The sequence below is a fragment of the Acomys minous genome (genome assembly GCF_964271855.1).
Source record: "Acomys minous genome assembly, chromosome: 2".
Lineage (NCBI taxonomy): Eukaryota > Metazoa > Chordata > Mammalia > Rodentia > Muridae > Acomys > Acomys minous.
In genome coordinates, this window is record NC_140484.1 from 20,089,760 (window position 1) to 20,114,816 (window position 25,057).

Here is a 25,057-nt window from a genome sequence, read left to right on the forward strand (position 1 = left end):
GACAGAAGGACAGCTGACAGATGACAGCGAGGCTACCAAAGATTCTGTGTGTGAGTGAGGAGCTTATACCTTGTTATACAGGGCCTGAGAACAAATAATATGAATTATATTCATAAAGAACGTGAATTTTTTTTTGAATTCTTTACTTTGTTAAAGGAAAATAACAGCAATCGGAAGAATGTAGCTACGAAGAGATCAGCTAGGAGGCAGGTGCAACTGAGAGCAATCAGCCAGTATTAGACCACATAAGAAGTTAAATACCTCATTTAAGGTGTCGTTCGAGGCCACGGATTTGGCTGCCTCTTGATGTCTGAGGCGAGACATGGATGACTTCAGGTAAGTAGGCATGCTCAAAGTTCTTCAGGAAAAACAACATAGAGACACGGTTGTAAGGTAAGTGTTAGTAGGCATGAGGGCTAGCCTGGTCTCACAGACGGCTCTGCAGGAGTGGCTCCTAAGTGCTGAGGCATACATACGCTGGATCCAGAATGCAGTGACATGTTCTCTGGTTTTCAGCACAAGGCCAAAGTAAAGCCCAGTGGTATTCTGGGAATGTAGCCTTTCTAGTTTTTTCAGTGCTAGAATATTTTCTTCTGAAGAATGATGGTTATAGAAAATGGTAGCAATTTTATGTCCTTTCTTCACAAACAACCACTAGGATGTGCACTGGCTATGAAAATAATTAGTTTTGTTGAGAAATAAGGTTGTAGTTTGTAAAAACAAAATCAACACTACTTTAAGAGATTTTAGATCTAAATTGATGGCCAGCAAACAAAATGCTTGTTTTTTCACGGATAGAATCCATGAGTTGTATTAAGCTGAAAGCAAGCAAGCAGAGCACATATGAGGTAAACATGGAAGAGGGAAATACCTGATGTTCCTGGGGATTTGGGGGAGTAATATTCACGTTTATCAATCATCCTTGACACTAAACATCCAAGATACATTTAATGAAGTGGGTATTTAACACTCACGATGCTTTCATCTGACCAGCGATTGGTAGGTAAAGAAACACAAATAAAACATGCTCAGTGCACACAGGAGGGGGAAGGCGAGCTCCTGCTCTGCAGAGTTACCTATGGGTCCTAAGCAGAACAGGCTGTCCTTGTGGTGACTGAGCACACAAGCCGTTCTATCTGTAGACTTTCCTGAAACAAGATGTGCGCTCCATCTACTTACCCGGCTTTCCTTCTCCTTCCAGCACTGAGGGCTCACCGCTGAGACCGTGAATGGAGTGGCAGGCAGCAGAAACTTGAAAAACTCACAACAGGGGCAAGAGGAAATCACTTGTGCCTGTGCGGCAAATATCTCTGAGGCATATGCTAAGGTTCCTTTGGGAATCTCATATCTCTGTAACTGTTTTTGTTTGGTTTGGGCAGTTTATTCTGGGCCAGGGCTTTGAGTGTGTTATGCAAACACTCTACCTCTGAGCTACGATGGAGACTCTTAATATGTGAAATTGAGAGTAGGTTTGAAATGAAGGTTTAGAAGTTCACTCATTTTATGCATATGGTTTGTACGTGCGAGCGTGCATGTGTGTACGTGTGTGCATGAGAGTGCACATGGGTCGTGCATGCATGTGTGCATGTGTGTGTGCATGCATGTATGTGTGTGTATTAGAAATCAAACCCACAACATTGCAGGTGCTGGGCAAGTGACTGTCCATTAAGCTGCATCTCCAGCATTATGTACTGAAATATTAGTGAAACACAAAGCTTTACAAATAAAGTGATGAGGGTGTTTATCACATTTAAGAGAGAGATTCTGTAACTGCAGACCCTGGAGCGCGTCACCTTACCTATAAGATGCTGTTTTTCTGGTGGGAATGTTATAGGCCCTCAGGATCCTGACAAGAATCTTGATATCTCCATCGGAGACGCTCTGTGCTGTGACTTTTCTTCTTTCTTTCCTCTGAGGTTTTAACTTCCTTCGTGGTTCAATGAACTTACAAATTGCATCTGTCAACTGGCTAAAGAGCAAAAAGTGACCAGCTCCATATACACAAAATAATACCATTTTAAATATACTGGCATTTAAAATACCTGCTAATAAAGCCGTTATTCTGAACCGTATTATGTCCATTACAGATGAGGGCAGAGCTCTTTTCAACCCAAAGTAGAATTCATTTCCTGAGCTTAGAAAGAAGTGCCTCTGTGTCCCCTCATGCCAGCAGGACATAGAATCACACCAGCTCTTAAAAGGCAGCAAGATAAAGCTATAAAACATTTATCTCTCACCACGATTATTACTTTTCTAAAGCAACCACTCTCTCAAAAATAACTACTATTCCAGTATTCTGCATGGCTCAGACTCAGTTATTTGCCCAAGCTGATAACCTATTTCTGTGGAATTACAGTTTGATAGTCACAGCAGCTTCTGTTCAATGTCTGGAAACACACAGCAGTGGATTTCAGTGCCCCACAGCTGTCAAGACCTTACTGGGGCTGCCGAGCATTTTCACGTAGCCTCTGGAGGGGATCAGACCCGCTCGGGACCCCCCCTTGAGCTCCTCTGTGGGCACTGAAGAAAAGAGATAATCCGGCAGAGGCTCCACCGCCTGCCCCTGTGCTGCTCGGCGCCCTGGGGTTTGCAGGGGGAAAGCACAGGCTTCTAGCACTGCTACTCACCGTGGCCCAGTAGCGGTGGCCCCAAAGGAGAGAGAGCCCAACCTCCTCTGAAGTGTTGCACAACCACAATTACGTCACATGGGTGACCTAAAGTGGCCACATACATCTTGCCGCCAAACCTTACTCTGCATTCTGAAGCTGCAGTTTTGACACGTAGCATAAGCATTTATAAAATGCAGAGAAGCTGGAGGATTCTGAAGAATCTTAAGGCTTTAACTTCACCCTTCATAATGCTAACGCACCTTGTAGACACAATTTCTTCATAGTCAGCCACGATATCCGACAAGCTAAACTTGCTGACTTTGATGATTCTCTTCATTATCAACTTTCTCATCTAAAGAAAAATGCGGAAGGTAAAAGAAATGGGGCGCCTGGGTTGTAAGGTTGTGCGTCTGCGCTGCTTCTGGTGCACTGTGCATTTCACGCCTTGATATTTCAAGCAGCGAGAGGGTAGGGAGCTAGGGAAGTAGAAATGCAGCGATTTCTGCTGTTGCTAAAGTCATTCTCAGCACACCGTTGCGCCGAAGCGAATTCTTTCTACAGCCTTTCCTTCCTCCGTCATTGGCTCTTACCCGAACTCCTTGCTCAGTTTCCCCATCCAACTCACAGTCTGCGTTGCCAGAATGGGTCTTTACAAAGAAAAAAGGCAGTGCTGGGGGCTCATTTCTACAACAGCCACTAGTGACTGTTGACCTAAAGACTAGAAGAAATCTGCACATATGTGTTTTCCCTTGAGCCCACCAGCATGGCAAGAGAGCCAGTCAGAGCTCAAACCTTCACCTCTGCTGCTATAAACCGTGACTTTTATTTCTTCTTTTTGAAATCCGAGCCATGGTCTCAGTATATAGCACAGGCTGGCACGACCTTAAGTGGACCAGGTTGGCCTTGAACTTGCAATCCTCACTCAGCCTCCCAAGTACGGGGATTACAGTTATGTACCATTATGCTTGGCTTAAGTCCCCATTCTTCTAAAGACTACTGTAGTCTCAAGGAACTCTTCACTCTCCCCTCTCCCCTCGCTCCAGTCGTCAAGATAGGTTTAGGCTTTCAGACATGAAACCAGAAAGTGGAGTTGGCAACTTTCGGCTTTTCGTCCTGCTACACGTCATTCTGGAGACAATGCAGCCCAAAGCTTGGTTATCTGCTTGAACTGGTTAGGAAATGGAGCTGTGGCAGAGGAGTGGGCAACGCACCCTGCCACACAGGCAACAACCTGTTCCCTTGAAAGTGAACCGGACCTCCCTTCCCTCGGGAATTTTACTCTTTTGTCTCCTTTGGCATCCTGTAGGACTGGGCTTCTTGCTGAGTTTTCAAATATGTATTAGCCTGGAATGTTCTTTTCCAGAAAATTCCATGGCCATCTCCCTCACCCATTCCATATCTAATGAATAAGCAGTGAGCTATTATTCCAAGTATTGCTTTCTTGTAGGCTTCCTTTCTTGGCCACCTTACTTAGGTTACATCCCCTAAACACACACACACACACACACACACACACACACACACACACACACACACATGAAAGAGAGAGAGAGAGGGTTCATGTCCTCATTTTCTACTCTTTTCCCTAGCATGTTTCGTTCTCTCAAATATGATTTATTTTATTACATGGCTTCTTCTAAAATATAAACTTCAGGACTCAGTGAATATTCAATAATTGCCACTGGATAAACAAATAAAAGGACAACACTGAAAAGATGCACTAGCTTCTGAGATGCCATCATTTCAGCAAAACATTACCTGGTGACCCTTGGGCCAGCCTGCGCTGTACTCCTTACAGCTCAAGCCCCTGCCGCAGCCACCACTGGTGCTAATCTGACAGCAAACTAGCGCACACAGTGGAACTCCTGTAGAACACAGGAAACTCTGACAGGGCACTCCAACAAAGGGAGGGGTTAAGAACCTATAGACCAACAAAATTTGGGGTAAGCAATGTCCATTCCCTGTAATTCTAGTATTCTTGTATGAGCCTACCTACTGTGTAGGTTTTCGCTAACCTCAGAGCAGGGTCTATATACACCTTTACGTCCCACTGCAGGGCTACGCAGCTTTAAGGCTCCTCCCTAGGATTTGTCTATGCTTTTCAGGCATCCTCAGCTCTTACTACCTTAGCCCTCGGCAGAGCCCACTCGCCTTCCTCTTGGACCTCCCAGACGGGGTAAAACAATATGAGTTCTCTTTCCTCAAGAGCAAGCACATTTCCCTGCTTTCCATTAAGGCAAACTCATTATTAACACATACTGTAAGGCTTGTTTTCAAGGCGCAGTGCTAGTTTGGATGAGGGAAAAGGGTGAGTGACACTGTAACTTTCTTACACAGGAGCCGGGGCTGAGCTCTCACATTGCGTTCATCGGTGATGAATAAACTAACCAAGAAGGAAATCTGAAGGGAGTTGCCATCCAACTCTCTATGAAAAGTATCTACCATGCGCCCAGCCAGCGGGGCCTCACCTCACAAAAGTAAACCAAACATATCGACAGTGCCGTGCTGTCATTACCTTTTTCAGAAAATTGACAGAATTGATCCTTTGCGCGGTAATGGAGTTCACATCTGAAGTGGAGATATCCTTCTGAGCCTGACTTTCACACTCCTAAATAGAGAATTAGGTTAGTTCTGCCTGAATCCAATCCAGGGATCAACCTGAGCACTCCAACAAAAATACTGTTGTTTGTTTCCACTCAAGCACAAACATGGTGGCAAACACGTTTCGGGAGGAGCCATCCTTTTTTGATTCTCTGAGAACTGACCCAAACTAGTTTATGACTAAATTCCATTTTCTTCTGGCACGGAGTCCACTGATCTTTTACTTGTATTCATCTGCTTAGTATATGCACCTCTACATGTGTGACAGTCAGCAGGAGTGGGTTCTCCTTCTACCATCTGGGTCAGGGATCAAACTCAGACTGTTGGGCCCTTGTCCTCGGACCCACTTGACAGGCCCACTGATACTCTACATTGTAGGGATGACCAAGAAAGGCTGTCATTTTGACAATGAAAAGATAAGAAAAGTCTTTCCTCTCTAAACCACACCCAAGGAGCTTCCGTGACACTCCTGGCCAGGCTGTGAGCATGTTCCCACTACAACGTGAGCTTTAAATATGAGTCCTGCGTAGTTTTTGTAGCTTCTAAATGGCTAAGTGGACATCAGAATCTGGCATTTTATTCATGTTGGCTGGCGTCAGCCTACAGCTGTAATTCCATGGCACAGGGGGTTTCCTTAGAGAAGAGAAACAGTTGTTTTTGAACTGTCTAAGAAAGCTCCAGAGCTGGGTTATGTCAGCTGGCCCCTTTATAGCTGTCTGCTTTTACAGTCCCCTCCCAGGAGACTGGTGGTGGGCTGCTAACGTGCTTAAATGCAGGTCTTTCTGAAGTAGGAAGAGAAGCTTCTGTTTGGAACATTTACTAATCCATGGCACAAATACTCCCTGGCTACAGATTGAGGGCAGCTGCCAGGAACTCCCTGCACGTGTGCCCGGGAAGGGACCTGTCTCCCAGACTATCGCTGGCTGCACATCTGCAAATCTGAAGTTGCGATATGTTTTACAATTAATGCCTACATCCCCCATGGTAGTGTTTCTCCGTGACTCCTCCCCAGAAATGCTGCGAGATTGGTGATATATTTTTATGATGACAAAAATACATCAGCCACATCAATTTAGAACACACTTAAAGGGATTTGTACTGTTAAGTAGATTGGATAATACTATACTGTAAGGTCCAGTTAAGGGCTTGGTGGAGGTTTAAGTGATCTGTTCAATTTTAATATCTACAGAGAAAGTTAAAAGTCTGTGTTGATTATTAGTTACCAAAGTCAATACAGAGATGGCAATGGGTTTAAGGCAGCGTGATACTGACTCTGCCGTACAGTGAGCGGCGTTTGAACAGGAGCCAAGTACCTGGAAGACTACGTCCGGGATCTCTTTGTCATAGAGGGGCATCTGCTGCAGGAGGAAGAGATCTAGCTGGCCTGCATTTCTCAGCTGCAACAGCTGGAAGCGTTTGCTTCTTCTCATTTCTTCCTCAGACACAAAGTTAAATTCATCCTGCAACTGCTCGAGACGGAAATATTTCGGAATTTCCTGTCCTTTGTGCCTCAGATACTGTAAAGCACGAACATGCAAAGTCTTTACTTAGGAAATTATTTTTTTGATTCGAGGATTATTTCAGAATACTGTTTCTGCTCCACCGACAGTGCAGCCTGGCTCCACCTGAGTAGGAAGAGAGCACTTGAACCTACAGAGGTATATGGCCTGCAGAAATCCACACCCGGCTGACATGGCTTTCTAATCTGCCTGGCCATGGCTGACACGGTGCTGTATATAAACAAAAGGCAGACAGGGGCATAGATGGGCTATGAGTACCAGGCCCAGAGGGTGGATATGATAGTCACTCTCAGTGTCCTAGGAAGAGATGTGACAGTGATGAAAGGAGGTGACAATAAAGCATGCTGGGAACACAGAACAGCTCAGTTGGCTGTAGGGATGGGCACAAGTGACCAGATCATGGTGGCTGAGTGCAAGAGATCATTTTTATGTCCTCTTGATAAATCATCTCGGCATTTTTTGTACCTAATAGTATGGTAGCATGTAACAGATGTTTAACAGATGTTAGCTTAAAAGTCTGCCTGCCAACCATCAAGTCTAAAGGAGTCATTTCACTTGCTGCATTTCTGACGCCTTTTCAATACTCTAAACTGATTGAAAATCACATGTGCCCTCAATTTTACTTTTATATGCACCCTAAGTGCATATAAAAACACACAGCAAGTAATGGAGGAATGTACAAGATACATATGAGGGAATAAAATACATTTATAGTATCGATAGTTTCCAAAACTTACCATTATAAGTTCTGTTATATCTGAATACTCTGGATTGTTTGGATCAATCCTGACGTCATCTGCCCAGTCACAAAGCTTTTGTGAGTTCATGATCCATGGGAGTCCAGGAACACCTCTGGCGTCAACATTCCTTAGCACACTGATGAGGGGGAAATATTTTGTGACTCTCCATACAATATGCAAGTTACACATTCCACCCATGGTTGGAACCCAGAGATAAGTCTACCCACATCCTGTATTTAATGATAAAACGAATCTATCTTTATGATATGCAGGCCAGTGCTCCTCACATTCTAATTTCACCATTGCTTTCTAATAAGTGTGCATTCCCCCTTAAATGACAATATACTTTGTTAAGCAAAAAACCACTACAGATATTCATCTGTGCTGCCTCCAGTTTACAGAGTAGATGAAACTCAGCAGATGTTTAAACGAACAGTGCTTCTTGGGTGTATTGTATAAACTCTAAACATAATAACAGGTTAAATATTCTATGTGATACACAATACTAAAATGTAAGCCAAATATTTGCTTGTGCCAAATCAAGAAAGCACACAATGTAAAAAGTAAACTTAAGGGTCTGTCAGGATGGTTCAGTGGGTCCACATGCCTGCTACAAAGCCCAATGGCCTGAGTTCTGTCCCTGCGACCCACATAGTGGAAGGAGAGAACTCTTCCAAGCTGCCCTCTGACCCCCATGGGTGCTACGACATGCGTCTGTAAATATATGCGAAAATAAAATAAACACACAAAACAAATACATGTGGAAAATACTTTAAAACAGTAACACTGTAATGGTTGACGTATAACAGAAAGCATCGTGATTACATAGGCGGTATAGGCCAGCGGAGTATCTTTGCTCATCTTCAAACATGAGGGCTACAAAAATAAGTTAGGTTCATGGTCTATCCTTAGTGACTCAGCTGTAGACTAAGAGCAGAAAGGAGGCAGCCGTGGGGTATGTGCTTGGAATTGTCCATTAACTTGATGTCCTCACAGATACGTTATCGTGCCATGTGTAATTAGAAGAATTTGGAATTGGGTTTCTAAGATCTTTTTCTCTCAAGCACCTGAGAACAGTTCCCATCTGTCAACTGCGCTCACAGAATTACAGTTTGGGTACAGACTCTATAATGCTTTAGCCCAAGCGTGATGCCCACTTCATATAGTCTCCTTTCATCCGGATCTGCTCTTAGCTCTCCAGCGACTGTCATTGAGCGGTAGCATTCCCACCCTAGGACACGGTAGCTGTGAATGAACTCACAGACATCACAGGGGGAGTCTGGGTTGTTCTTTCTTTTATTTACTATTTCTGTCCTGGAAGTTGAATTTTTCTATATTCGTTACAAAAGATCTCTAAGACCTGACACCCTCAACATCTCGCAACAAATTCTCCTTCCTCTTGGGACAGTGTGGCCCATCTGCTCCAAAACACAGGGCTTGAGGCAAAACTTAAATGCTCACAAGTAGACTGGCAAGAAAAGCTTACACAACTTACCTTCTAAAAAAAAGGGACCTGTCATTAGATTTCAGGGTAGTCTCATGACATCTACCTCATTAAATATCACAAACCTAAGAACCATGCTGCAGTGGCTTCCCTAACTACCCTACAGCAGCAGTTCTCAACCAGTGAGTCGCAGCCCCTTTGGGGGTCACTTATCAGGTACCCTGCATCTCAGATATAATGGTTCATAACAGTAGCGAAATTATAGTTATGAAGTGGTAACTAAGTAATCTTTTGGTTGGGGTGGCAGGTCACCACAACATGAGGAACCGTGTTAAAGGGTCGCAGCATTAGGACGGTGAGAACTTTCCTAGTAGTGGCCTCACAGGCACTCAGCTGTGGGGTGAGGCACAACCCCCATCAGCAGGAAACCATTTCCACAAACACCGAGTCAGCCGCACTGTCTCTTAGCTCAGGGCCAATTGGAGAACTAAAGGCTGCACTATGCAGACAGAGCACATCCTGGAACTCTAGGACTCTCCTTCCACCAAGCTGATAATCCATAAATGATTCTTTGGCAATCCAGAATGACTGGGAAAATTTAAATCCTCAGAAATGAACTTTGGGGAGTCTGGGCCTTTGCCTGCAAGTTAAGGACTACGGAAATGCCTCTCTAGCTGTCCATGTGACTGCAAACCTGGACAGTAAAGAAACACATCGTCCTACACATAAAACACTGTCACTGTGGGATGAGTCCAAAGAAAAGTCAACACCCTGCTGCTATTTGTACCCCCCCTTTATACGCATTTCTCATGGGATGTCTTGCTGAGCTGTAGAAGGATGCGTCAAATACACAGTTCATTACCTACAGTATGCTGATCTCAGCGACTGCGACACGGGTGTCAGGGGGATTCCATTTTCATCTAAAGCCCATGAGAGGGAATAGCTAAGTTTCCCTGAGGTCAAAAGGCAAAGTTCTTCATTGTCACTTCCCTCAAGATTAAAAGGCACATCTGTTAAAAAAAAAAAAAAAAAAAAAAAAAGAACCACATTTAGAACACATCACTGATTTAGAAACACACAAGTTGAGGGGCCGGGACAATGACTTGGTGTGTAAATTGCCTTTTGCACAAGCATAAAGATGAGTTTGGATCCTCAGAACCCACAAGGAAGCTGTCTGTAATCCTAGAGCTGAGGAGGCAGAGGCAGGTGGGTCCTGACGCTCAGCTATCCAGCTAGCCCCGCCAAACTGATGCTCTGCTCGGCTGGTTCAGGGAGACTCAGTTAACAAGAAAGGAGCAAAGGTGGAAGGTCACCACCCAATGGCAGCCTCTGGGCTCCATCTCGGTACTCCTCTCTCTCCTCTGAGATGCTGCGAGGAGGACTGCCTTAGACTGCAGGTGAGAGAAAATACTAAGCCACGCACAGAGATGAGCGCCTCTCCATTTTTTTTTCACGCCTAGAATTTTGTAACCATTCTTCCTGGGGCTGGCTTCCAGTTAGGAAGGATCATTGGCAGAAAAAAACACCCCAAAACTCAAAAACCAAAAGGCAGACAGGCAGGCAGGAGGGCTGGCTCAGTAGTTAAGAGCACTTGCCACTCAATCCTAAGGACCAGAGTTGGGATCCTAGAACTCACACTGAGCATCTCATAAATGCCTGTAACTCCAGCTCCAAGGGATGCAGCACCTCTTTCTCTTCTGCCTCTTTCTGTAAGTGTTTACGCATGTGTGTGCGTGCGTGTGTGTACACACACACACACACACACACACACCAGAGCTCATATTCCACAGGACTAGAAAAACCACAGGTGTTCCTGGCAATGCTTAAGTTTCCCTAAGATCTGATTCAAGATAAAGTTTTAATTTTTGACACTTGGAGTAATTTTTTTTTTTTTTTTTTTTTTTGAGACTTGCTATGGATCCCAGGCTGGCCTGGAACTCATTCTCCTCTTGGGCCTTCTGAGAGCTGAGATTACAGGTAGATGTCACTTAGCCAATGTTGTGTACACTTCCTTCAGATTGAAACATTCTACTTTTGCAAGGAAACTCTTTAAACAGAAAGGCAAACCCCTCAGGAAGTCCCTGAAACTGGCCAGATTCACTAGGCCCCTCCCTGCCAGAGTAAGCAATAAAGACTGAGAGTCCCTCTGAGAAGAAGGGAAACTGAGCTGCAAAAAAGACTCCGAGATCACACCAGGTACCTAGGAGAGGCAGAAACCAGCCTGGGGGAGGTTTATAGCAGTTGAGGCACCGAGAAAGGACAGCTTCCAACAGCCTGAGCTGTCTGCAGGCTGTGCAGTACACTCCAGGTTCCCAGCTCTGTGAGCTGTCTCTCATGCTGGGGTGGGCCTTGGTGATACATTTGTCTTTGAGTCATTTCAGTTCCTGTAAGTAACCTCAATAAAATCCCCTGGTTCACAAAGTTGGACTTTGGTGGTATCCATACTTTGGTCTGTCGTGGGCTCCCTCTCTGGGGCAAGTAGGGGTGTGTGTGCATGCGTGTGTGTGTGTGTGTGTGTGTGTGTGTGTGTGTGTGTGTGTGTGTGTGTGTGTTGTATCTCCCCAGGAAAAGTTTTATTGCAGAATACCCAGCGAGGAGTCTTTACTCATGAGCATGACCCAGGGTCATTTAGGGTTTAGTACACATGAGGAAAGCCTAGGGGAGGAGATTTTAAACAAACTCACTGCTTCCTACGCCTCCATCCATGGGTATGACCAGTTTATCAGAGCTAAATTCTGTGTATTCCAGGACAGTCTTTCCTTTCAGCTCTGTCTTGTTAGGTAAAGGCAGATATAATTTAACCAGTAAACTTTCCCTTTTACTTATTTCATAAACCTAAATATAAAAGAAATGATTGAAACGCACCAAAATGCAAAACAAAAACAGTAGAAAAATAGAACTGCCAATAACACATTTTTTTGTCATTGCACATATAAGTAGCATTACTCTATTGTATTTCATTCACACAGTTAAGGCAGGAACAGGAAACTGGCAGGCCACATTGCAACTGCGCTCACAAAGCGGAGCAAGGACAGGAAGTGGGGACAGGCTAGAAAACCTCATCTTATATTTTACATTGACTCACTTCCTCCAGCAAGGCTCTACCCACTAAAGGTTCCACAGCCTTCCCAGATCATGCCACCAACAGAGGGCTAAGTATTCAACCATGTGAGCCAATGAGACCAGAGGTCTGTTGGGTGGTAATCTGCCTGATTTCTTAAAGGGACCCAGAGAAGGAGGAAGAGGAGGAAGGGGGGGGGGGAAGAGGGGGAGGAGGAGGGGGAGGAACAACAACAACAACAACAACAACAACAACAACAACAACCAACCTGCCAAGAGACTAAAGCCACCAAGTCAGGGCTGGAAAATTGTGTAGTAATTGCTTGACACCCACAATAGCTCTATTGCTTAATGCAGCTTAAGTAGTTCACTCAGAGTGAATAGTGACACCGCCATGCCCAGGCTGGCAGGAATATTAGCCAAACAGAATTATGTGGAGCACAGACAAACAAATTTTGTACTTAAGACATGAAAGGCTGCAGCAGAGGTGAATTATGCATTTATTAATTGTAAATACATTGTTAGCTATAGAAATCAGACATTCCTTAATAGAACATAAATAACCTATCATAAATAACAGACATTAACAACAAGAAAAAAAATGACACATGTGGCATAAAATAAGACAGAAATATACATGACAATGGCATACCTCCAAGCAAATTGTTTCAGGCCAATATATCAGCTGAATGTTAAAAATTTGTTGAAACATGACTTTAAAATCAAACTGTAGGGGAGATACTGAAGTGCAAGAAACCTGTTTGCCATTGTAAAATATTTTGATAAAATATTTAAGCTTCTGAATTTTGGCTCTCCTCTTTTGCTCATATCTAAAAAAAAAAAAAAATCAAATTATTAGATGACCCACAAAATCAGAGACAATGTAAAATGTTATTTTTCCCTCAAAATTATCTTAGGATGTTTAAAAAAAAAAGAAAAAAAGAAAGAATGGCATCATCAACACCACCACACAAACTCAAGTTCAAGTGCACCTTTGTTTTCTCTGTTAAAGGAACTGTAAATCCTTTAGGCTTCAGGCTGTGTTTGCCCCTTTGCTGCCGGCCCACAGGGAAGCCATTGTTTCTCTCAATAGGTGAGGCACTGTGCCACTTTCCTGAGGTCTCTGGAAACACTTGCTGGTCACAAATCACCCAGCGAGTGACAGGAGGTTCCCAGTCTTCTCTATGCCCATCCAATCACCTAACCCAAGTTTTTAATCTTCTCAGCCACAAGGCTACTGACCTGGTGATCATTAAGGCTTGCTCTTAGAACTGTTATTGGGAGGTAAACCCTGGGCCCAGGCCTGAAACACCCCCACCCCTTCAGCTTATGGGAGGGTCGGAGTCTCTCTTCCCTTTGTTTGTCTACACATCTTCTTGTAACCCGCTTGGAAGGTCAGAGGACAACAAACATGTTTCTCCAACCTTCTCTTTGTCTCCCCCACCTTCCCAGTTACTCCAGAGAAAGCTACCCTGTGTGTTGTCCTCTGAAAGTAGTTTTAACAACGAACTCACAAATAGATTATGTGTTATATACATAATTAAAGAAAAAAAATTTTGTATAACTCAGAAACCATTTGGTGTACCTCAAAAGCCATTCTCTGTGATTTGAGATATGACGCCTAAGCTTACCACTGGGCAGCTAGGGTAAGAGACAGGCCTTAGAAGCAAGCTCCTGGGAGGCTGCCTCAGATAGGGGCCCTGCCGGGGGTGGCCTTGATATTTTAATGAAGTAACCCCAAGATGTGTTGATGAACCAGCCATGATCAGTGGGCCCTGACAGCCTACAGCTACTGCCCAATGACATGATATGAAAATTGGAATTTTGGCAATGGTCTCTAGGATCACACTGTCATGGTCCCAAGACACGGCTCCTGTCCCCCTATGTTGACACCATCAGCAAGACTTTGAGACTGTGTGCGGTCCTGGCCTCAGTGGCCGTTGGGACTTCCAGCATTGTCACTGGGCTCATAGAGGCCACTGGCCAGCATTCTTGGGGACTTCCTGGCCTCTGACCTCCATCAATGCCATCCTCCGGGCTGCCACAGCCGAAGGACTTCACTGCAGATGTGGGTTGAGCCTACAGGGTTCAGTGTTCACGCCGGAGAAGGTTCCCCAGCAGCATTTCTGCCCCAACAGCTGTTCTCTGCTTGCTGAGATGTCTGCTTTAACTCTTTGTATTAGCATGATAGTGTAAGGAGTGTTTGTTTGAATAAACCGAGCACATTTGAAAGTCAAATCTTGTGTGGACATCCTAATTGCTGAGGACCTTATAGATCTCTGGCTGTGCTTTCCACGTTATGAAAATTTACCAACTCAAGAGTTCCATTATCTCCAGGAAACAGTGCCTTTTCTTCTGCTGTAACCATCGTTAATCCTTCCCTCATCTCTGTATTCTTCCCACTTCTGGCCTTGGCATCAACGCTTGACTCTTTTCTAAAGAATCGATTTTGTTTGTCTGTGAAGGGGCAGCCACACTATTTGTTGGCAACTGCTTTGCAAAGCTGCATTTCCTGTATTTTGCTGTAACCCTTCTGTGCCTTTTCTAGGTTTTCTGTCAGGCAGATCCTCTTTTCCTCGGTCAGGTCTCGGGATCTCCACATGTCTAGAGATGAGCTCAAGCTGGACCATAGGAGGGTTTCTGGCGGTTAGAAGCCAGCTTTCCTCAGGGACTTGTGAAATGGGTTTACCATCGCCGGAAGGAGTCCTTCTTCCCACCTCCTTACACCCTTCATGATCTCAAGGGCAGTGGTGGCACACACCTTCAATGCCAGCACTGAGGGGGCACAGGCAGGCAGATCTCTATGAGTTCAAGGCTATCATGGTCTACAGTGCAAATTCAAGGACAGTCTGGCCTGCACAGAGAAACCGTGTTTCAAAAAAAAAAAAAAAAAAACAACAAGATAATAAAGTAAAATTAAAATAAAAAACAAGCTGCACGATTTGTCCACCGCCTTCTCTCTCACACTTCCTCACCACTCCATTCTCTGCTTTCTGGTGCCTTCTCCCCTCCCATAGATAGCCTGATCATGCCTTGTCTACTCCTCTTTTTCTCTGCTCTGGACTCTTCTAGATGCCTCTGGATATTTTCTCTCTCTTATTCACAATAAAAACCTTCGCCCAAGTAGAGTGGCAGTGTCTTTACTGCGGCCCCTCCCAATATCTTCTCCAATGTCTTTTCATGATTTATTTCCCTGCTTTTGTTTTGATGGGCGTTTTGTACATGTTTTACCTAATAAATTATCTTAGGCCCTCATGCAAAGGAGCTCCAGGACAAATAAAAGGCTGCTCTGTTTCTGCTGTGCCGCTCTGCTCAGAAAGAAGGTGGTGATAATTGTGCCCTCCGTCTGCTCTTCTTTGTGCTTGTCCATTTGCTTATAAGTGTGACTAGTTACTGAGGCATCATCCATGTTCCAACTCTGTACTAAATGATGCATTCACAATACTCAAAAGATGAAATCATCCTGCCTCCTCTGGGATAGGATGTAGAAAACTAGATGCAGTTCAGTGCCCTAAGCTGCAATATCCTGTTTATGACAGATGGGACCCATAAGCCTTGTGGATGAGAAAAATGGGCATCATATTTGTTTATGCATAATGTCATAGGCAAGGATGAGGAAGATCTGGAAAGGAATGGAATTTGTACTGTCAAAAAAAAAAGAAACTGTCCAGGGGCCCTCTTGATATAAATGCTAGGTGTTCTATAATAGCAAGACAACAATATAATGTTACTTAACAGTGGCTTATATCCCCCATTGATACCTGAATAAATACTACTGCCATGACAAAGTATAAGACTTACTAATATAATGGGCTTGCTAGTGAAGACGGTATAGATTTTATGGCAAGTTAAAACGGTCTGTGTCCTCCCTGAGGAATGTATTTGCTATGTGGCCAGGAGCAACTTTACCTTCCCTTAGGATAAACTCCCCCATTTCCAAGACGAGGACAGCATCAAACTCCACTGAGCTTTGGGGGGCAGTGAAACGTGAACATGTGGATATGCAAACCTGATGGTGAGTGCCAAACAAATGGTACTCAAGAGACCTGACATCACTATTAGGAACAACACAGTGCGTAACGGGCAATGAGGAAACAGTTCTCTACGGTGCTTACAGTGAACACTTGGATAGGTTTGTTAACTCTGCTGTGAAAGAAAGTTGTGGCACCAGAGTGATTGGCTTTGTCCTTTCAATTTCCATTCCTTCAAGGTCTGAAGCTGGAAGGGGGAGAGTCTAGAAACCAAAAACAGAAGGACATGTAATTTGCCGCATAAACCGTCTACCCTTGTACTTGTGTGGTATTGTTGCAAATTCCAATACGCATGTACCGAGCAACAAAATCCCCTAGCTAGTTAGCCCGGTGGGCGTCACCACGCGCACTACAGACCTCCTCCCGCGTGTCTTCATTCTGAACCGGCGGCGTGTCTTCACTTTCTTCCCCAGATACTTCTGTCCTTCCCGCTTCCCACGTCCTCATTTTTAGCCTAATTAACAATAAATAAAATTGTTTAAAGAGGAGGGAGGGGCAGGGTTCAGGCTGTAGTGTGATTAACTAAATAAACAAATGCAATTTTTTTTTTGTTTAGAGTAGAAGCAATGTAGGTATTTGGAGTTGTTAAGAGATAAATTTGGAAAACAAACTTCCTAAGCATTTTGGCAGTTTTCATCGTTTCTTCCTCGTCGGTAAATCTGCCACCAGCATTCCTCCTCGGGTGAGAAAAGCATCCAGAGGAATGGGGATATGTAAAGTGAAGGGTGAAGGCCACATGTCTGCCATCTTCTCTCACGGTCTATGCTATGCAAACAACCTGGTGTAGAGGTAGGTGAAAATGACAGTGAGTGCACCGCCCAGCTGCTCATGGGAAGTGGGGGAGGGGGCAGCTGGGGGGGGGGAGGGGGCGAGGGCAGGGAGGGTGAGGGGGGGTGTGGGGGTGGGGTGTGTGTGGCTGCCACACTAACAATAAGAAATTCAGTGCTGGGACTGTTTCCTCTCCTACTCAGAGCCCTGAGTCCCTGCTACACATCGGCTCCATTCTCACCGCTCAGTGCAATGGGCTCTACTACAATTCAACCAAGCTCCACTTACCTGAAACGTTTTCAGATAGCAACTGTCCTGGGAGCTGAATTTTCTTGATTAAGGGGTTTTGTGCTTTTCAGTTCAAAGCTTCGTGTTTGTATGTGTGTGTGTGCGTGTGTGTGCATGTGTGTGTTGTTGTTGTTGTTGTTGTTTAAGCTTTAGGAGGAAATCTTTTGGGATGATGTGACCTCTGCTTGGAGTATAGAAGGGCACAGTTACTCTGGAAAGCAGTCTAGCTGTTCCTCAGAATGCTAACCAGATTAGTACCACATGATCCAGCAATTCCTCACCAGGGTATAGTCCCTGAGAGACCTGTCCACACATTTGAAGGGTGATTACAAACGGGAAGGCAACGTTTTCTTTTTGGGGTGATGTGAGTGCTTTCTGACTGTGGAATATACTAAAAAAAAAAAAGATAAACTGTGAAGTATGTCTTAGCAGAGCTGTTTGAAAAGGTATATGCTTTACCCTTGGACACAGGGATGCTACAGAATTGTGACAAATGACTGAAGCATCTAGGCCTACTCTCATCTCACAATCAGGCTGACTGGAGGCCTGAATGCCTTCGGTGTCTTGTGTAAAGTGCACATCCCAGTAATCGTGAATCAGATGACTTACTGTTCTTTAATGCAATGGCTCACAAACTTTGTAACATATTAAATCACTCAGAGAGATGCGGTTTTAAGAGGCCTGAGATCGAACCATACACCATACCAACTAAACAGGAACAGCGGAGGTCAGGCTTCCGGTGACACTAATGGATGGGATTCTGGAGAACCAATGTTATCAGTAAACTATTAGTCAATCTCTATTGGGTGCCATTAGTCACGTGTCATGAGGCTGTTTAAACCAGAATCTCTTTCAGACAGTTATTGAGGAAGAGTGGTCTTGGTTTTGTGGACTCCTTTTTACTCTGGACCATTTGGAAAATAACAACTTTCTGGTTTGTTTAGTAAGTGCAGGGTCTCCTCTTGTGTGGCTTGCATTCGCCTTCTCCTCTTAGGCACCTCTCGTGATCTGAATCTTCTCCAGGCAGTAGAAGCAGGACACAGGTGAAAATAGTAACTCATTGGTAGTTCTCAAACATCCTAATGCTGTCACCCTGTAATACAGTTGTGGTGGCCTCCAACCATAACATTATTTCATTGCTACTGCATAATTGTAATTTTGCCACTGTTATGAGTTGTAATATAAATATTTAATATGCAGGGTATCTGAGAACCATCCCCTATGAAAGAGTCATTAGAACCCAAAGGGGTTATTAATTTATTCATATTATATCTCAGTTGTTATCCCATCCCTTGTATCCTCCCATTCCTCCCTCCCTCCCATTTTCCCCTTACTCCCCTCCCCTATGACTTGACTGAGGGGGACTTCCTCCCCCTGTATATGCTCATAGGGTATCAAGTCTCTTCTTGGTAATCTGCTGTCCTTCCTCTGAGTGCCACCAGGCCTCCCCATCCAGGGGACATGGTCAAATATGGGGTTTCTAAGCAGAAGTGCTGTGGAGAGGTGAGTCCCAGCCTGAGTCTGCTGAATGCTAGGAAGAGCCAACACCGAGAGCCTCCGGTGGGATGGAGTTCAGAGCGGCGAGGACAGGACTCGGTGAACAGGCTTATGGTATCCTCTGTGCGTGGGTCTGTCGAGTTGCTTTAAAAGATTGGAAGCAAGTTCAAGCTCCCACTGATTCGGGGGCTCAGGGTGAAATTCCACACTGGGCTTGGGTTTGCAAACTGAAGCACTTTTGTCAAAAGCTACTGTGCAAGAAGAACAACAGAAAACACACCTTCCCTGGCCACCTGAAACCACGCTCGCCCTTACCAGTTCTCGGGACAAAGGGCTGTGAGAAGGTACCTCGTTATTTCTCTGGAGTTCATGAATAGCTTACATGACTAACAAACTTAATTCTGAATTACACTTTTGTGACTCAGTCTAGTTACTTATAACATTTTATATATGGTGTATCTTATATGCAAAGTACGATTGCTGGGTCCATGTTCAATTTAATGAGAAGGTGCCAAACCACTTCTGTGCCCATCAGCAGGGAATGGAGACTTTTTCCTCTCCAGCATCTTTGGCAGCACTTGTTAATGACCTTTTCATTTTTAGCCATTTGAACAGTATGTTAATACTGCTTAACTTACATTTCTTTCCGGCTTGTTGAAAAGCATTCCTTCATGTGGCAATCTTTCATCCACTTGCCTTCTGGCCCATGTCTGTCCAAACCCTTTGACCACTTATAAGTCAAGCCACATTATAGCTGAATTGTAAGATTTACTCATATATTCAAGGTACAGGCCTTTACTGAGTATGTGAAACAGTTATGTTTCTTTGCCATCTTTTTCAGTCAGTGTGAATTCTCAGGATTCACAGGATTTCCTCAAAGGCCAATAAGCACAAACAGAGTGATCACTTACCTATGAAACTGCAGCTTTACTGGGGTGCTTGTAAATCCTTGCTTTTGCCGGAGAGATTTCATCTGTTTCCAAGTCTGTAAAACACTGTGCAGCAGAGAGTGGTCCTTTTCCCTTTCTGCGTCATATAGCCGCTTTGTGTCACTGTGAAAATAATTGCAGACCAAGGGTGGGCTGCTAGATCAGAACTGATAAGCCGATAAGACTGTAAGTCACTTGGAACGTTGTAGAAGAACATATTGGACCCAGATCATCTGCTCCCGTACTATACCCACATCTGAAACCTCTATCTTAGGATGCCTTTCTTTTATCCACTGAAAACCCAGTAGTAATGTACTCTGCAAAGGTTTTACCACCATTCTAAAGTGCTCTGCTAAAATGTGAGCTTTCTACTGAGAGAGAGAGACAGGAGAGAGAGAGAGAGAGAGAGAGAGAGAGAGAGAGAGAGTGAGTGCAGGACCCCAAAGGAACATATAGATGTTGGAAGAAAGCAACAGTAAAAGAAAGGGGCCAAGAGGCCCTGGCACCTTGGTGACGTTTCATGCTACCTATGTGACACTTTAGATCATTTCTGCCTGGGATTCTTCTATTGATGGCAACACTGTATAAACTAGCTGGTGCTTTTATTTGCTCTAATACAGGGATGTGCTCCGGCTTTATCTTGCCGTCTAGTAAGTTCTATTTGAGCAGCCCCACAGCCACTAATTTAGAAACAGTTCAGACACTTTCAGGTCTCAGAATCTTAAGAGGTTTTGATGACAGGGAATGGTGAGGAAAACACCGAGTATTAGACATTCCAGGAAGGTGCCGTGGAGGGACTGTTGTTATTTGAAATACTTGGGGAGTAGAGAAACTCTACACATTATTCAACCTAGATCACTTCCCTGGTGGTGGGCAGAATCCATTCCCAAAAGCACTTGTATTAAGACATTAAAACCCACCGCCCTATCATGACTATGGGCCCCTCATGGCCTAATCAGCTTTAAAGGACCCCACCTCCCTCCCAATACCCTTACCACCAACCCATTTGGACTCCCTCCCACACACACACTGATGTACTGTTAAATGACTAATGCTTGAGGATTCTAACTTAACTAACAATGGACCTGTGATCTGGCTGTCTCCCTGGCAGGGGGTGGGGCCTTGCTGGAGGAAGTGGGTCACTAGGGTACTACTGTATGGAATGCCTCTTGCACCCACACCTTCCTTTCTTCTCTCTCTGCTTCCTGTCTGCTTGCTCTTAGGTCAGTATCCTCTTCTGACTCATTCTCCCCGACCATGGATTCCAGCCTCCTCAAGTCTGTCGCATCCTTGTGGAGCTCCTGTGACACGTGTCAATCTAGGTAACTGCTCTCGGGTGGCCCAGGCTATGATTTTCTGCTTCACAGACTTTCCATACTCTTATCTTCAGGTTCACTGCCTTTTCTGTCTGCTCAGATCTGCTTTTAAACCAAGTCCTTGAGTGAGTTTCCTTTTCAGTTGTCCTACTGTCTTAATTAGAGTGGCTATAAAGAGACACCATGACCAAGGCAACTCTTATAAAGGGCAACATTTCATTCGGGCTGGCTTACAGCTTCTGAGGTTTAGTCCGTTACCGTCATGGCAGTATGGTGCTGGAGGAGCCAGGAGTTCTGCATCTTCATCTGAAGGCAGCCAGGAAGTGACTGGTACTTCACATTGGGCAGAACTTGAGTATAGTAGACCTCAAAGCCCACCCTCACAGTGACACACCTCCTCCAACAAGGCCACACCCCCTAATAGTGTCATTCTCTATAGGCCAAGCATTCAAACACATGAATCTATGGGGGCGGGGGAGGGCTTAGCTATTCAAACTACCACGTTCCACTCCCTGTCTCCCACAGGCTTGTAGTCATAGCATAATGCAAAATGCATTCAGTCCCACTTCAAAAGTCCCCACAGTCTATCACAGTCTCAACAAGGCTTAAAAGACCAAAGTCTAAAGTTCAATCTTTTGAAGACTCATGCAGTCTTTTAACCGTAATCCCCTACAAAGTCAAAATAAAAACCCAGATGACATATTTTCACATATCATGGCACAAGACACACATTACCATTCAAAAGTGTAGGGAAGGGAGCCTAGTGATGGTAACTCTGTGTCTCTCGAGATCTCCGACTCCCTTCAGCTTTGTTGACTGCAACTCCTTTCTTTCTCTTGGGCTGGTTCCACTCCCTGTTAGCAGCTTTCCTTGCTGCTCTGGCATCTTTTACCTCTTGGGCTCTCCCAAGATAAACCAGGCTTTACCTACATCGCTTCACACAGTGGCCTCTCTGGGCCTCCATGCAGGGCACCCTTGCCACACACCTGGCCTCGGCAACTTTCCTTAGTCTTGGAGGAAGAATTTTTGACTCTAAAGCCAGAACCACAGGGCAGAAGCTGCCAAGTCCTGCTGTTTGCTGGGGCTGCAATGTGGTCCTCTTGTTCTATTACAATGTCACCAGCTTTCTGTTTACCGTGATTTCCTCCACTGACTAAGATGGACTGTCAATGAAACTTGTTCTGTAGACCAGGCTGGCCTTGAACTCAGAGATCTGAATACCTCTGTCTTGTAAGTGCTGGGCTTATCAGGGTGTACCACCACACCGGGACCTAAGCATTTCTTCCTTCCTTCCTTCCTTCCTTCCTTCTTTCCTTCCTCCCTTTCTTTCTTTCTTTTTTCTTTCTTGACCTAAAAATGTCTTTAATTCATTTTTGTTATGGATTTTTAAAATCATGCTGCAAGATCTATGCAGATCTACGCTGCAAGATCTGGGTTGTCTTCCTGACTCAAGATCCGGATCAGGTGTGCCCTCCATTTCTGGATTGTAGTTCATTCCAGATATAGTCAAGTTTATGGTTGATAACAGCCATCACAATCCACCCCTTGTCAATTTGACACACTGTCATATTTCGTTATGTCCAAATGAAAACAATAACCAGGTTATAATAAGGCCTACCATGATATAACTATGCCTTGTACAACTGTAAATGCATAAAGAATAACCAGGCCATAATAACATCTAGCATGCTATAACTATCCCTTCTACAAGCACAAATGCACTGTAATTTTAGAATAGGTGGCAATGTCTGTTTGGAAACATCCTTTTCACAAGATGGAAGCTTATCTGGTGGAATCTTCCCCTGAGGTCACCACTCCTTTAATCATATTTAACATCTTCTATCGGTTTATCTCTTTGAACACAGGATTAATTCCATTCCACTTCCTGGTGCTCCTTTAGCCCTTGAATTTTGTATTTTTGTATTTTTCCTTTCTCACCTTCCTACATTTGATCAAAAGGTTCTTCATCAGAGTGAACCATAGAACAGAGTCTATTCTAGGCTGTTTGAGATTTTCTTTGTCAATACAATTAATCTAAATCTCTTCACCTTAGGCCCAGGCAGACTCTTCTGGCGAAGACAAAAAGTAGCCACATTCTTCACCAAAATATCACAAGAACAATCTCTAGGCAACATAATAATGTTCTTTTCCTCTGAAACCTTTCTGAGACAGGCTCCCACAGTTCAAACCACCCCCAGTACCAGTCTCTTCCATGTTCCTATTAGCATGGTCCATCAAGCCCTGCTTAAAGCAATCCACTGCTTTTCTAGTCCACATCCCTCCAAACAAAAGCACGGTCAGGCCTATCACAGTAATAACCCAGTCCCTGGTACCAACTTCTGTCTTAGTAAGGGTTTCCTCTTGCTGTGAAGGGACCATAACCATGGCAACCCTTATAAAAGGAAAACACTTCATTGGGACTGGCCAGCAGTTTCAGAGGTTTAGTCCATTATCATCATGGTGGGAAGCATGGCAGTGTGCAGGCAGACATGGTGCTGGAGAGGCCAAGAGTTCTATATCTTGATCTGAAGATAGCCAGGAGGAAACTGGCATTCCACACTGAGTAGAGCTTGAGCATAGGAGACTTCTAAGCCCGCCCCCACAGTGACATACTTCCTCCAGCAAGGCCACGCCTCCTAGAAATGCCATTACCTACAGGCCAAGCTTTCAAACACATGAATCTATGGGGCTATACCTATTCAAATCACCACCTATACTTTCCAGCTCTAGTCTTTCTCTTCAGAAATTTTGGAAAGCTTTTTATTAAGTATTTTCTCATGGTAGTTCTATGAATTGTTTCTACATAAACATGAGTCTTAAGGAAAAACTAGCAACATTTCTGTAATCTCTTAAAGAATAGGAAGCTCTATTTCTCAAATTTTATATATCTCAAAGCAATCACAACATGTCATCGAAGGAAGTCACTTAATAAATGTTTGATAGATGCAGGACTCACTCAAAGCCTACCTACCTTATCTGCCAATAATAATCTTGTAATGAATTTCTGGTAAGCTGGTTTATTTCTGGGTTTTCACTTGCTAGTTTGGTAGCTTCTGTCAGTGCTTTCAGCTGCAATCAAGAAAAGAAGTTTTTTGCTGTATTTCATATACTTGTGACTGTCACTCTAACTCACCTGTAAAGATTTAAGTCCAGATGTGTGCAACAGATTCACATGAATGTAAATTTTGTCCTCCTACCTTTCATAATTTAATACTTAAATTTAGTAATGGAAACAAGGCAAGACTACATACATAATAAATGTAATGACAGTTCTTGCAGAGCAGTGGTGGCACACGCCTATAATATCAGCACTTGGGAAGCAGAAGCAGGCTGATCTCTGTGAGTTGAAGGCCAGCCTGGTCTACAGAGTTGAGCTATAAGACAGCCAAGGCTATGCAAAGAAACTTGTCCCAACAAACCAACACCAACACCAACAAAAAACAATCAAACAAAAAAGACAATTCTGCAAGTCAGTACTGAAATCGTGGTGCTGCTATCTATCCCAGGCTTCACCTTTGGAGACAAATAATCAAGGTGAAGCTCAATTTCATCTAAGACCCAGCTCTGAGTTACACATAGAATAAAAAACTACAGGTTATACACACGTCATAATAATCATTAGAAAACCATCTATAATTTGGTCTTTCAGATACCAGATACTATCAATTGCCCTTAAATGATCATTTTTCTTAGCTAACAGAGTATGGATTGACTCAGAAGCCTATAGTGTGGAAATATGTGACAAACAGTAATGTCAAACAGATTTTTTTATGCAGAAATCCATGAATATCAACAATAGAGATAAAGTCTCTCTGTAAATGTATTAGTAGATAGTACTCTATGGAGATATAAATTATTGTCAATATGTACAATTTTTAAAAAATATTTATTTATTTAAGTATACAGTGTTTCACCTTCATATATGCCTGCAGGCCAGAAAAGGATACCAGATCTCACTATAGATGGTTGTGAGCCACCATGTGGTTGCTGGGAATTGAACTCAGGACCTCTGGAAGAGCAGGCAGTGCTCTTAACCTCTGAGCCATCTCTCCAGCCCTGATACATACAATTTTAAAGATGATGTAATTTGCTAGGTACATTATATAGAGCAGAAATTTGTAAATAAAATTCCTCCCAAGGTCATGTATCAACTTCAGAATTAGGGCTTCTATGTGTGAACTCCATGACAACACTGCATTAAAACTTAGAATCTTTGGTATTCATAGGGACTATGCCCATGCTACTAATGCATTT

The 25,057-nt window shown here is 43.9% G+C and overlaps 1 protein-coding gene across 6 annotated transcripts in view; it reads right to left on the reverse strand.

Annotated features, from left to right (window-relative positions):
- The window catches only part of CC2D2B (coiled-coil and C2 domain containing 2B), a 75,674-nt gene that overhangs the window by 26,634 nt on the left and 23,983 nt on the right, over positions 1–25,057 (reverse strand). For all 6 annotated transcript variants that reach the window (XM_084749615.1, XM_084749617.1, XM_084749614.1 and 3 more), the window contains 13 exons: positions 23,775–23,872; positions 19,470–19,610; positions 16,363–16,459; positions 16,090–16,208; positions 12,627–12,804; positions 11,599–11,749; positions 9,777–9,924; positions 7,468–7,606; positions 6,524–6,727; positions 5,125–5,217; positions 2,870–2,961; positions 1,799–1,969; positions 262–358 (listed from right to left, as the gene is read on the reverse strand). In XM_084749615.1, the coding sequence (XP_084605741.1) occupies positions 262–358; positions 1,799–1,969; positions 2,870–2,961; positions 5,125–5,217; positions 6,524–6,727; positions 7,468–7,606; positions 9,777–9,924; positions 11,599–11,749; positions 12,627–12,804; positions 16,090–16,208; positions 16,363–16,459; positions 19,470–19,610; positions 23,775–23,872 (1,728 nt within the window). The remainder of the gene's footprint in view (positions 1–261; positions 359–1,798; positions 1,970–2,869; positions 2,962–5,124; positions 5,218–6,523; positions 6,728–7,467; positions 7,607–9,776; positions 9,925–11,598; positions 11,750–12,626; positions 12,805–16,089; positions 16,209–16,362; positions 16,460–19,469; positions 19,611–23,774; positions 23,873–25,057) is intronic.